Source organism: Schistocerca cancellata, chromosome 2 (assembly GCF_023864275.1).
Source record: "Schistocerca cancellata isolate TAMUIC-IGC-003103 chromosome 2, iqSchCanc2.1, whole genome shotgun sequence".
NCBI lineage: Eukaryota > Metazoa > Arthropoda > Insecta > Orthoptera > Acrididae > Schistocerca > Schistocerca cancellata.
The window spans coordinates 399,470,986-399,485,676 of record NC_064627.1 but is presented as its reverse complement, the minus strand read 5'-3'; the positions used below and the strand labels follow the sequence as shown (position 1 = coordinate 399,485,676).

General features: G+C 41.2%; 1 protein-coding gene across 1 annotated transcript in view; it reads right to left on the bottom strand.

Moving 5' to 3' along the window:
- Nucleotides 1–385: 385 nt before the first annotated feature.
- LOC126161830 (protein takeout-like) overlaps nucleotides 386–14,691 on the bottom strand; it is a 42,182-nt gene continuing 27,876 nt past the window's right edge. Inside the window, exons 4-6 of the mRNA XM_049917933.1 lie at nucleotides 5,882–6,015; nucleotides 4,918–5,070; nucleotides 386–969 (exon numbers count right to left, since the gene is read on the bottom strand). Of these exons, the coding sequence (XP_049773890.1) occupies nucleotides 812–969; nucleotides 4,918–5,070; nucleotides 5,882–6,015 (445 nt within the window). The 3' untranslated portion in view covers nucleotides 386–811. The remainder of the gene's footprint in view (nucleotides 970–4,917; nucleotides 5,071–5,881; nucleotides 6,016–14,691) is intronic.

Below are 14,691 nucleotides of genomic sequence, written 5' to 3'. Positions count from 1 at the left end.
TGGTCGGTGACCGAAACAAACGGTCGTCATTCGCCTTTTGATGGCAAATGGCTCTGAGCACTATGGGACTCAACTGCTGTGGTCATAAGTCCCCTAGAACTTAGAACTACTTAAACCTAACTAACCTAAGGACAGCACACAACACCCAGCCATCACGAGGCAGAGAAAATCCCTGACCCCGCCGGGAATCGAACCCGGGAACCCGGGCGTGGGAAGCGAGAACGCTACCGCACGACCACGAGATGCGGGCTCGCCTTTTGAATTAACTCTGTATGTCACTGATCTCCCAGTCTCGCAAGTTAGGCCACTGTGTCCAAAGCTATACGAGCGTGTCTTTGATTTAATACTAATGGAGTGGGAGTTTCACATCGTACTTCAATTAATGTTTGTATGGTTGTGAAATAAGTTTTATTCATAAGGAATTCTATAAATTGCTAAGGTTTTTGAGTAGCCAAAACAGACACTGACGTCAGAAGTCATTAAACAAGTCAATAATGATAATAGAAAAGGCTAATCATTTATAATTTCTTTAGAGTAAACTAGAGAAAAAAGTGTAATGGAAACCAGTGATAGGTAATTATCATATTCCCTGAAATAAAATGCCCTTCCTCCGGAGGGCCAGAGGGGAGAACGTTTGTGCAATCTACCACTCTCGCTTCTCAAACGATAGACATTTGTCCTGGTGAAATAATCATTATTTAATATAAATAAGTGTCTAAGCATGAGGAAGGAAGTGTTTTCGAGTAACTTTTAAGGCACTCGAAAACATAGCAATAACAACAATTTGGTACAGCTGGCGGGCACCGGCGGGCTACGCCTTCTCTGGGAAGACTTCATCGTAGGGCACCAGGTTTGTGATGCCGGACAGAACCTGCGTCACCACCGCAGACAGCGCCTCCGCCAAGGCCGGGCCAATCTCCTTCACCACTTCCTGCCAATTCTCGTTCAGGAATGTGTTCATGTTGTCACCTGTAAAAAACACACACGAGTTGTCTCATCAGTTTATCAGAAAATATTGAGACATCACAACTTGTGTACAGGAACAAAGTGTAGATCAGGAGAAATCTGCGCGACCAGGGGGGGAATCACATGGAAGGAGGCAGGAAAGCTGTCATTAAGTGGATAAATTAATCACGGGAACTTACTGAGTGTAGCACATCGATGCTTGTTGTTGAGCAACCATTCATAGCTTGTGTGCATTGTGCATATAACGCAGAGTGATATCTAAGACTTCCAGCTGAGTTAAGTGAATGCATGAGCTGTGAGACGTGGGTTTCTGTAAATTGTCAGCTACAAAGTGCTACCTGTTCTGCAGTTGACGGCTGTGATTATGTGTATGAAAGCCAGCCATTTTGTGTATTATTAATGGTGCCGTACAGATAGCGAATACCTGATAACTGCCTCAGTTAGTTTTCCGCCACTGTTCCGCTCGACAGGCGCCAGGTGTTCCCTCTGCTGGTAGTGTTAACCCGGGGTCATCGTCCACAAAGAGTCCCACTTTTAGTTTCTCACGCTCTCTCATAAAACTCTCACAGTATTATTTTACACTCTCTTGTTGGTGCAATTGTTGGAAGTTTTTCTGTATTGATTCACTAGAAAGTGCAACGGCAAAACAGACATCGCTGTGCAAGAATAACCATATAAATTAACGCCAAATGTTTAAATTCTTCACTGAGGTAATCACAACCAACGAATCTAGCAGGACGTGGCCAGTCTTGCTGCAGGGCCTCTCTCTAATTTTCCAACATCTCTTCCGTACTGTAGTCCATCGTTATAGCAAGCAGTGTTGGTTTACGCACCCAAAGCGCCTAATTCAGATTCGCATGACTGGGTCCCATATTCTGTTGAAGGTGTTGTTGTCTTCAGGGAGTTACCTGTTAATTTAATTCTAACTTGTTCGGTTGCAGAACAATCCCAGAACATTTTTGCTCGAGTAGTGACAGATATATTATCCAACCCACATTCATGTACGACTGAAAAGGTGACTCTACAGAGAACTTGGAACGGGGTGGGGGGGGGGGGGGTCGGCAGGGGGCAATAGGGGGTTTTCCCTTAATCAGGTTTTAGAAAGGCTTAAGAAAAGCGTTGTAGACATTTACGACGATAATGTTACGGATGGCCTGCTCTCCAACTCGCACTGCAGACAGCCTGGTGAGTTAAAGTCTGCGCCCTCGACCATGTGTATTGGGAGTGACACAACGACTGACAGAAACCGAATTACATTATTACAATAATTTATTTGTTCGCTCATCCCGTCTGAGACGCTCTGTACGTAAAACCAATTTGTGTTGTTCATATACTGCTAGATGGTAAAAGGAAAGCAGACGTAACGTCGGAAAACGTCATTGTAGCTCTTGAAACGGATTTTTAGCTTAAAAAGGTGTTGAAGATAAAGATAAAAATTAAATACTGTCCCAGAAAGTGGTATATTAGTAGCGTAAGTATTCCTAACCTATAAGATACTGCCATGGTCAGCCTACGTCGTAAAGTCTGTTAATAACATCGTTAACTTCTCTTGACGTAAGAGTGCGAATCGTCTGCGGACCCATGCTTTTGCATGCGGAATCTGAATACTCTCCATTCGAGTTTACACCCTCCGGCTAAAACCCCACCGCTTATCCAGAGCCAACAACACAACCAGCGTCCAGCAGCTGCAAAAGTCAGGTCTTAGGTGCCGCTCACACACATAAATACCAGCTCACTCAAAAAGCCCTGACTTGCATCATTCTTTTAAGTGGAAATTTACATTATCGTTACGTAATTGTAGTGCAATATTGTTAACGGGGTAATCAGGGTTCTGCCCAATAGCCAATTATCCACATAATACAAATATAGCTACAAAGTCCCTCTCACGTAGCTTACATGAAATGAAATACAGTCCCTTCCAAAGTCAATTATGATGCACCCACAACGAATGTTTATGTAGTACAAGGTTCATGTAGCACGTTGTACTGTAGGTTTCTCAACAGTCTTTTGTGTTGATGATATTCCGATTACTGGCTACTTTAATCACATACGCATTTTGATAATTTACTTCATACTTATAAAACCCAGTTCCCCACTAAACACGGAAATAAATCACGATATAGTATGCAGCAACAGAAATCATGTATCACCAAGACAATGTTCGGTGTCATTGCGAACTTTCAACAGCATGCAGCGTTGTTAAAGATCCTACAAGGGTTGACATCGTTTGCCTTTCGCGTATCTTGCGAATCTAAGATTCTGATGCTGATCAAATCATGTTTACTTTAAATACAAGCTGTAACGATCGTGAGCGTTATTTACCTCTGAGACACGGTGAGTTGGCGTCAGTCAAGAATGCCTTTAATGCGACAAAAACGCCGTTATCAATGCCTCGTTGAGTTCGTACGAGGTCGAGTATTAGGGCTACGAGAAGCTGTACGTTCCTCCCGCGATATTGCAGATTGCCTTGGCAGGAAAGTAGCCACCGTACATGATTGCTGGCAGTGGTGGCCATGAGAATGTACAGTCGCAAGAAGACCGGGCTACGGATGAGCACGTGGCACTACCGAGAGCAAAGACCACCGTGTTCGTCATATTGCTGTGGCTCATCGTACTGCATCTGCAGCAGCAATACGAGCGGCAGTTGGCACCACAATGATCCAGCGAACTGTTACAAATCTGTTATTTCTACGACAGCTCCGAGCCAGACTCCCTGCAGCACTGGTCCCAGACTGCATTCCACTGGCCCCAAACCACCGCCACTTGTAACATCAATGGTGTCAAATCATTGGTGGGCAGGATTAAGGTAAGTTGTGTTTTCAGATGAAAGCTGGTTGTGCCTCCGTGGCAGCGATGGCCGTGTGTTGGGTAGGAGGAGGCCCGTTGAACCCTTTGCAACCAATCTATCTGCATGCTGGACACGCAAGACCTACACCTGGAGCTATGGTTTTAGTTGCGCTTTCCTATGACAGCAGGAGTACTGAAGCTTCCTGGCAGATTAAAGCTGTGTGCCGGATCGAGAAACGAACTCGGGACCTTTGCCTTTCGCGGGCAAGTGCTCTATCAACTGAGCTACCCAAGCACGAGGTACTGGCAGAAGTAAAGCAGTAAGGACGGGGCGTGAGTCGTGCTTGGGTAGCTCAGTTGGTAGAGCACTTGCCCGCGAAAGGCAAAGATCCAGAGTTCGAGTCTCGGTCCGGCACACAGTTTCAATCTGCCCGGAAGTTTCATATCAGCGCACGCTCCGCTGCAGAGTGAAAATCTCATTCTAGCAGGAGTACCATTGGGTTATCCCACACACCCTGACTGCAAATTTGTGCTTCGACATGTTGTGTTGCAATTCATGAACAACATTCCAGGGGTGTTTTCCAACAGGTCAACGCTCGCCGGCATTCCGCTGTTCTAACCCACCATGTTCTACAAAAAATTGACTTGTAGCCTCGGCTTGGTTGATTACCAGATCTTTCTACAATCAAACATATATGGAACAATATCGGACGACAACTCCACCGTGATCTGCCTCGTGATGACTGGGTGTTGTGTGATGTCCTTAGGTTAGTTAGGTTTAAGTAGTTCTAAGTTCTAGGGGACTGATGACCATAGATGTTAAGTCCCATAGTGCTCAGAGCCTTTTGAACCTTTTTTTTAACTCTACCGTCATCCACAAACAGTATTAACGGTCCCTGTATTGACGGACCAACTGCAACAGGCAGTATAGTAATCGCCGTTTCCGTTCCCAGCAAACTACGGCAGTAAAAACGTCCACGATCCAACGTAAACATATCTCCCTTGGAGATAATCTTGTCGTCAAATATTTGAAATTATGCCAACGAGCAGCAAATATCACATATTTAAATGCTTTTCTCTACTGTTATTCAAGGCTTTATAGTGATCAATCTTATAAAAGCGTGACATGTGTCGCAAGGAAAACGTCAATTGGTCTTTGCTCACCCAGAAGCTTGTTGCCACCGAACAGGCCGTCCAGATGCATATAGGCGCGGGTCATGTCATACTTGATCTCCGAGTGTGTAGGCTTAATGTACTCTTTACCATCGTCTCTCTTCTCCAGTTCCCAGTGTACCGTCACGACGATATCCAAGTCAACTGAAAATAAAAACAAAGGAGATTTGATTAAATAATGATACTGATGTGGTTCTCATTCCAATATTGAACAAATCAATTACTTTCAAATGTTCTTTTGAGACGAGTAAAACAAGTAAAGACACAGAAACAGAACGAGTATGGGGTAAATGAAACACTTATGCTATCGAGCTATCTGCAAAAATAGGTGAATGAGTAAATATAGAATTAGATTTCATCTCCAGACTGTTTTTGGTCAGTACGCAAGTTTGCGTGTGAAGAAGTAACAATATACACAGATTTCCCAAAAGTATCATTTGGATTTCAGATTTCAAGCGAAAATCACCGAAATTTTTAACGGGGAAATCAGGGTAGTACCATCGCCAGACGTACCGTAAGGTGGCTTGCGGAATATGAATGCAAAGGTAAATAAAAAGAAATTGGGATATAAGTCCTGATAATGTGGGCTTTTCGTGGCTCGTAACAGCACATAACGACTAAACAATTGTCATTAATGTACTCTCGAAAGACTAGAGTATAACCCCTACATCGTGGATAGACAAAGTTTTAGCAATATCCTTTCTTTCAAAGGTATTAGTGCATAAGGTAAGTTCGAAATGTATGAGAGATGTCTTCGGAAGTGGGTTTCGCTCTGGCTGGAGTTGAGACGTGCAATTATATTATTAGTGTATATTTATAATTCGAAAGCGCTACTGAACAACAGACTGGAAACTGTTGGCTAATTGTCTTACATGAATCATTTACAGCAGAACAGATTCTAGGATGTGGAACACGACACGATGTGAGTTGTCCGCTGACATGCACTTGTACTCACCGAGTGTGATGTTGACGTCTCCGCTGCCCTTGATGGCCAGCAGGAGGATCTTGCCGTCCACGCTGTACTTGCCCGTCAACTGGCATACAGGGATGAGCGCTTTGATTTCTGCTTCGTTTTTGGCGAGATCAAAGCTGCAAATAAAACAGTAATGTAGCATATAATTAAGTCTCAAAGTACTCCTGTAACTTTAGCTGACAGTAGTGGAAGTACTAAGATTCACCACAATCGGTAGAGAGATACTACGGACTACATGAATCTGATTGACGTAAATTTTGCAAACGGTAATGACAATACGCACATTACTGTTAATCAGGAGTGAGATACCGAAGACTGCCTGAATGTGGATGGCTGGATAGTAGTTTCAATCTCACTCATCCCAGCTGTGAGACCAATGCCTTAACCAGCGCAACCACCTCTGTGTTTGTATGAAGTCTAGTCAAGAAAGGACGTCAGTCTTTCAAAGAAGAAGCTTTTACTAAAAATAAAAAATAAAAGCTTTACAAGAGACGTCATTTCGGCTCGTAATCTTCCTCAACCTCTATGCACTAAGTCCATATCTTGATAAGCTTGCGGAACCGTTCTGGGAGACACTGTGTGGGATCGTGGACATCCACTCTTGTAATGCTGCCACAACCACGTCATCGGATGACAGCTTGGATGCACTGATGGGTCCATGCATCAGGCCAAAAAGGTGAAACTACCGTGGAGCTAGGTCAAGAATGTAAGTTGGGTTCTGCAAGAGCTCACGCTAAGATTCAGAAGGTTGTTTTCCCAACTGTATGACGACGGGCATTATCCTTAAATGAAATCACAACTTTTGAAAATTTTCTTAATTAGTTCATTTCCATTTTGAGTTTCAGATGTCACAGTTTCCCACAGTAATTGTTATTATTCACTGTTTGTCCTTTAGGAGTTTAATGAATAAGCAGTGTGGCAGTGTGCGCTTCATACCTCAAAACACTGTTATCGTCAACTTTCCTGCCTGAACTTGGCATTCTGAACTTTTTTCTGTAATCGGATGTAGTTATTTCCACATCATCTCATCGTTTCTCGCTTACTCTGCAATACATAACGATGAAGGTACATCCAGTTATTTTGCAAGAATGATTGCCTATCGAAGTCGCGGGGTCCAAATGATATATATAGAACATGCAGTTGTAAATCGATCGTGTGACTCTGATGGCGGGCGTTATGATCAATTATTTGTGATCGTCATTTTTATCTGTTTTCCATCGTTAGATTAAATTAGATTAGATTTACTTTCATTCCAATTGATCCGTAGTGAGGAGGTCCTCCAGGATGTGGAACATGTCAGAAAAACAACAATACATGACAAATATTTACAACTAAAACAAATAAGCTAATGTACCATTCCACAGGTCCCAAGTGGAATGATCGTCATTTTTTAATGAACACTAAGAGTCATTTTACAAATACTAATGCACTGAATTTAAAATAAAAAAGTTTTTTATTTATTTATAAGGTAATAAACATGTAATACAACTACTGTAATACTTATTTACAATGAACACATTACTGCACTGAAATGGTGCAGAAGTTAGATTATACTTACACACACACACACACACACACACAAATTTTCAGTGAACACATTACTGCACTGAAATTGTGCAGAAGTTATGTTGGACTTATATACAAATCAGTTGGTTTTACTAAGAAATTCATCAATGGAGTAGAAGGAGTTGGCCACCAAAAAATCCTTTAGGCTTCTCTTAAACTGAATTTCATTGTTTGTTAAGCTTTTATGGCTGCTGGCAAGTTATTGAAAATGTGTGTTCCTGAATAATGCACACCTTTTTGTACAGGACTAAGTGACTTTAAATCCTTGTGAAGATTGTTCTTATTTCTAGTATTGATTCCATGAATTGAGCTGTTGGTTTGAAAAAGTGATATATTTTTAATGACAAATTTCATTAAGGAATAAATATATTGGGAAGCTGTAGTTAGTATCCCTAGTTCCCTAAACAGGCTTCTGCAGGATGTTCTTGAGTTCACACCACATATAATTCTTACTGCACGTTTTTGTGCCCGGAAAACTTTAGCTTGTCTTGATGAATTACCCCAAAAAATAATCCCATATGACATTATGGAATGAAAGTAAGCATAGTATGCCAGCTTTTTCATTTTTATATCCCTATGTCTGACAAAATTCGCATTGCAAACAGAGATTTGTTAAGACGCTTCAGCAGTTCTGTGGTGTGCTCCTCCCAGTTGAATTTATTATCAAGCTGTAATCCCAAGAATTTAACACTGTCCACTTCTTCTATCTTCTTGTCATCGTATGTTACACATATACTCTTGGGACACCCCTTACAAGTTCTGAACTGCATGTAGTGTGTTTTTTCAAAGTTTAGTGACAAAGAATTGGCTAGGAACCAGTGATTAATGTCCACAAATATTTTATTGGCTGATCTTTCTAAGACTACACTTGATTTGCTATTTATTGCAATGTTTGTATCATCAGCAAACAAAACAAACTTGGCATCTGGTAATGTTACTGATGAAAGATCATTGATACATGTCTCTTTCCTAATAACACCCTTTGTTTCCTGCCAGAGATATAAGATTTGAACCATTTTGCAGCATTTCCTGTTACACTATAATATTCTAGTTTACTTAAAAGGATATTGTGATTTACACAGTCAAATGCCTTTGACAGATCACAAAATATACCAGTTGCCTGCAATTTTTTGTCTAATGAATTAAGTACATTTTCACTGTAAGTGTAGATAGCCTTCTCAATATCAGAACCTTTTAGAAATCCAAACTGTGACTTTGACAATATGTTATTTGAGATAAGATGGTTATAAAGACGACTGTACATTACTTTTTCGAAAATTTTTGAGAATGTTGGCAACAGTGAAATTGGACGGAAATTTGATGCTATTTCTTTATCTCCCTTCTTAAACAGTGGCTTAACTTCAGCATATTTCAGCCATTCAGGAAATATTCCACTGATAAACGACTGGTTATGCAGATAGCTTAATATGTTACTTAGCTCAGAATCACATTCTTTAATTAACTTTGTTGATATTTTATCATACCCACTAGATGTTTTTGATTTTAAAGATTTTATGATGGACATTATTTCTGTTGGGGTAGTGAGGGTCAAATTCATATTATGGAAGTTACTTGAAATGTCTGATCTAAGGTAATCCATAGCAGTATCTACCGAATCTGACAACCCCATCTTTTCAGTAACAGTTATAAAATGTTTGTTAAAAAGTTCTGCAACAATATACACATCTGTCACCAATGTATCATTTACTCTTAATGTTATTTGTTCCTCTTCATGTCTGGTTCTACCGGTCTCCTCCTTAACTATATCCCATATTGTCTTTATTTTGTTATCTGATATGACTATCTTTTCCTTGTAATATATTTGCTTTGACATCCGTATTACAGTCTTTAATATTTTGCAGTATTTCTTATAATGTGCTATAGCATCAACATTGGAAATGTTTCGGATTGACAGATACAGTTTTCTTTTTGTTTTACAAGATACCCCTATTCCTCGAGTAATCCATGGCTTCTTTGTAGACTTTGCTCTAACCTTGGTAAGTTTTGGGGGAAAGCAGTGTTCGAATAAGGTAAGCACTTTATTAGCAAAAATGTTATATTTTTCATTCATGCCATGAGCACTGTAAGCATCAGTCCAGTGAATGTCTCTGAGGAGTGTCCTAAAATAATCAATTTTTGGCTTACTGATTACCCTCTTGAGCTCAGATTTAACAGATTTTATATACTGTTCAGTATTAACATTTAACAGAAGGAACTGCATGTCATGGTCTGAGAGGCCATTGACTATTGGTTTTGTAATATAGTTTTGTTCATTTGACTTTTCTATAAAGATATTATCAATGGCTGTTTGTGAGCAAGTGGCTATCCTAGTGGGGAACTTTACTGTGGGAATTAAGTTGAATGATAGTGTTACTATCTCAAATAAGTTCTTATTGGGAGAGTCTTTAAGGAAATCTACATTGAAATCACCAGCAACCACTATTTCTTTGTTTTTGGTTGTTAAATGGGCCAGTACAGCTTCAAGGTGGTTTACAAACAGATTAAAGTTACCTGCAGGTGCTCGATATACACTTAATACTCGTATTATGAAAGATTTTTTGTGAAAATCTAATTCTTTTGTACATGCTTCCATATGCTGTTCTAGGCAAAATTTATGAATGTCTATGTTCTTAAATTTATGAGAGTTCCTGATGAATGTGGCAACTCCTCCTTTCTCCATTTCTGATCTACAAAAGTGAGATGCTAACCTAAACCCTGTAACACTTAAAAGTTCTATACCAGTGGTCTCATGATGTTCAGAGAGGCAGATTATGTCAGCTGGGTTTGAAGACTCTAATTCATCTATGCAGATAGTTAATTCATTAATTTTATTTCTCAGTCCTCGAATATTTTGATGCAATAAAGATAGCTGACATTTCACATTGACTGAGTTAAAATTGGGTGGAGTTAAAATATCTGCTGGCAGTTGAAAATTCTTAACCAAAGGCTGTTTATGCTGATGTAATAAGCTGGAATTATGTTTTTTGATTGCTATAGTTGCTATAGTTGCTCTAAATTACATTCCTCTGCGAATTATTTGTGAGTTGAAACTTCCTGGCAGATTAAAACTGTGTGCCCGACCGAGACTCGAACTCGGGACCTTTGCCTTTCGCGGGCAAGTACTCTACCATCTGAGCTACCGAAGCACGACTCACGCCCGGTATTTGTGAGTTGCTTGGGAAACCCAGACGATTTCTGTCGATAGTGAGTGTGATGTCTGGTGTTCGCGACGTTTCTTCGTCGAATTCTGTCACATGGAAAAATCTAATTCCATACTTATCCAGCGTAGAAAATTGTTTGACTTTTTGTCACAAATATGGAGTACAGGCGGAGGAGGAAACATGGGACTGTGTAGACTGTGGTGGTGCGAAGTGTGTAAGACTTCGTAAGAGGAGTTTCGATTCTGAAATACCGTTACAATTTCATTGCGGACAGTGCGGAAAACGAGCGAGTATACGTGGTTATACTCTTCCAAATTATCCATCCAGACCAGTGCAATTGTTGTATGTTGCTGGATTCGAGACTACACCTTGCAAGCAACAGCATCGGAAACTGATTTATTTGCTAATACCGAGTATGACTATTTCAGGTTATGCCGAGAAATGTGTTGTGTGGTAGTGACAATCTGTGAACTCTTCCATTAAAAGAGAAGGGTGTCCAGGACAAAGAGACTAACTGTACTTGTTTCAGTACCTCTAATTCCACAACTTGCGTTTGCAGAAAAAGTTAACGAGTAGGACACTCTGCCGATATTCTTGCACGATACTAGCAAAATTTACCCAGGCTATGGCAAAAAAGAGAATTGTCACTGTAGCGTACAAATCACATGAACTTTGATATCCCGACAACACCAACAACGAGTAAGGTAAGTCGTCTCCTTTGAAATTACAAGTACTTTTGTAACGCTCTTCTTTTGTTGTTGCTGGAGTGAGCACAGTAAACATACTCATAATGCCCGCCACCAGAGTCGCATGATCGATTTACAACCGCAATTTCGATATGTATCGTTTGGATCTCGCGACTTCGATAGGCAGTCATTCTTGGAAATTACAGTACATCCCGTCAACGGTTACTATGCGATTGTGAAAGTATTTTCCTTTCTGTTCAATACGCCTTAAATGTGGTTCCGACATTTAGAAACGCTTCAGAGTTGTCATGGATTTTGATATCAAATCGAATGCGCGATGTAAAAACTCTGCCCGTCGCCAAACAACGACCCGCTCGGCTTCCAGCTAGGCGGCTCGCGCACAGCATGGTGCGTTCACGTATCCCCCTGAGAGTCGGCCCGTGGTCGGTTGTTGCTCACCGCTAAACGGAGGAGGGCCATCGGGCAGCTGCGAGTGGCGGTTATGTGGATCTGGAAGGCTACAAACACCTACCAGAGGCGGGCGGTGTTTTGAATAGACGTTTGCATTACCAGACTGGCGTTAATAGCAAACATAGTGTTTGGATTGCAATTGATTCAACCTGCATTTTGTTCCGTGCGGATACACAGCCAGTGTCGACCACAGGTAACATACGGATTTGCTTCATGAGCATCTTATTCTGCGTTGTGGGCTGCTTGTACACTGTGCTTCACTTAACTCACTTGCTAAAAAGGGTATACTAGTAGTTACGTTCGTGAAAATGAGTTGACCCTACGCTTGTGTACATCAGCAGATTTTGCCTCTTGTGTACTGTGGACAATTTACAAGGAGTGTGAGTTGGTTGCACACATGACAGCGTTCAGACAAGGCAAATATTCTTATTTTAACTTAGCCCTTTGGGGCGTCCTTCTGTTGATTGTATTCCTACTATTTTAATCAAATTACTTAGATTGCAAGTACATTTTATTTAGAATCTTATCTGGACTTTTTTCTATATTTTTCTTGATTAGGGTTCGAGCCTGATGTCTAATTTGTGTTAGTACTTGTTCTGCGTAGGATAAAAACATTCTGTTCGTGGAAGTCAGTTGGCGCATTTGGTTTTAGTTAATGGATATAATTCCTCACTGATTTGACATTGTATTTTTTTTTTACTTTGAAGGTTAATTGCAAGTTGAATCGTAAACTGAATGGTCATTGCTGACTTGGCTGCTGTCCCTTGGACTTCTATTGCACATGTTCTTCCAACATGGTCCCATACTCAAGTTTGTGCCCATAAGTGTCACTGCCATTAGTGGGATCTCATTCCCGGATTTGACTTGTAAATATTTTTTCCCACTGTCGTCGTAGTATTTTGTAGTTATAGCTCACTACCTGATATGGGCTGAAAGTTAAACATTCTCTTGCATTATTTTTGTTAGTATAAGTTGCCTAATTAAGAATATTTTCTCTCGTTTTAGTGAAGATGTGTTCGTCCAATACAGATTATAATTGTTCCGCTGACTGGTTATATTGTACTTCCACACTTGTCATATTTGTTAAAGTTGTGCTAAGCAATAAATGCTCACCCTGATAACAAAACAATGTTACGGCCTATCGGATACAGTCAATAAAATATGCGTCATATACTATGTATGCCTCTACTCCTTAAATTTTGACCCTTACATAAACATAACACACTTCAGAATTTAAATCACTTCAACGTGTGCACTCCCGGTAACACGCAAAATATCAATCGGCCATTCGGTCGCTTGCCATGCGTTCTGCAACATGTACATGGTGTGATAGTGCTAATGGCATCTCTGATGCACCGTTGAAGTGTAGCAGTATCAGGAACTGTTGTTTTGTACACAATATCTTTCACATACCCCAAAGAAAGAAATCTAAGGATGTAATGTCAGGTGATGTCTGGGGCCATGAAATTAGGCAATCTCTGCCAATCTACCCGTTGGCGAAGATTTCATTAAGATAATGGCAGGCTTCTATAGCCCAATGAGGGAGAGCACCATCTTGCTGAAAGATTACAGTGTCTTGCATATCCTGCAGCTAGGGAACGGCATAATTCTCCAACTTGTCTAGGTAAACGGAACCACTTACATTGCTTTCAAGGAAGAAAAGTGGGCCAATCACTCGATCACATATTAACCTACACAACACAATCATTGGACTGTCCTGATCGTGTTTCCGTACGCTATGAGGATTTTCTGATCCCCATATCCGGACATTATGCCGGTTAACTGGGCCATTAACACGAAATGTAACGTCATCGGAAGAACACACACACTTAATCGTTGTCCTCGTCCAAACGGTTCTGCATTTTCACTGCAAGTTTCTCACATTTTGGGTGATCATCTGGTTGTAATGCATGAACAGTTTGGACGTTACAAGAATACACATTAAGACGTCTGAGAACCTCTTTACGCACTGTACTCTTTGGCACTTGAAGCTTTCCCGAAGCTTGTCCAACCGATTTCAATGGCGTCCTCGTGAATGCTGTTTGATCTGCCTCCACAGTCTCCTCCGAAACAGATGGTCTGCCGCTGCTCGTTCGTTTATAAACCGACCCCGTTGCTAAAAAAGTTTCCATTCTTGTTCTGGTTAGATTGACATCGGGTGCTTTCTTTCCATAACTGGACACAAACTTTTACTGCACAGCAATCGGTGATTCGGTTTCTGCTAAACACACAACACACTGAGCTTTCTCCGGGGGCCGGAGTGTGGGAGGGGGAGAGGGGGGGGGGCAGAGGGGAATCCATTTTTACAGTGCAGCTCATACAGCACTCCTTGCGGCGAAAGTGTTGAATGAGACGCAGCTGTGCAGAAACTTCATGGGTTCCCAAAAGGCCCTGTGACAAAAATCAAACAATACACGTGTTACTGAACAAGCAGCCACATTGTAATAATTTGTCCGAGGATTGACGATTCCAACTACTAACGTTCCACTTACGCCCAAATTTTCAGTTCTGGCATGACGCTCAGCACGAAACATTCGCTCAGCTGTTTCGATTTTCATATCAGTTTTCAAAGTGAGTTTCATACGCGGCCGCTGTTCGTTACAGATAAAATACATGTCCACTTTCAAAAGCGATTTATTCACTCCTAAAGCTTTTGTTCATCACCACACTGCAGTTGCATGCCGCTGAAATATCTCCGCATCGTTAATCTCATCAGAGTGCAAAAAACGAAATCACTTTTCTTATTTGTTCGTTTCTCCCCCATGAACCATGGACCTTGCCGTTGCTGGGGAGGCTTGCGTCCCTCAGCGATACAGATGGCCGTACCGTAGGTGCAACGACAACGGAGGGGTATCTGTTGAGAGGCCAGACAAACGTGTGGTTCCTGAAGAGGGGCAGCAGCCTTTTC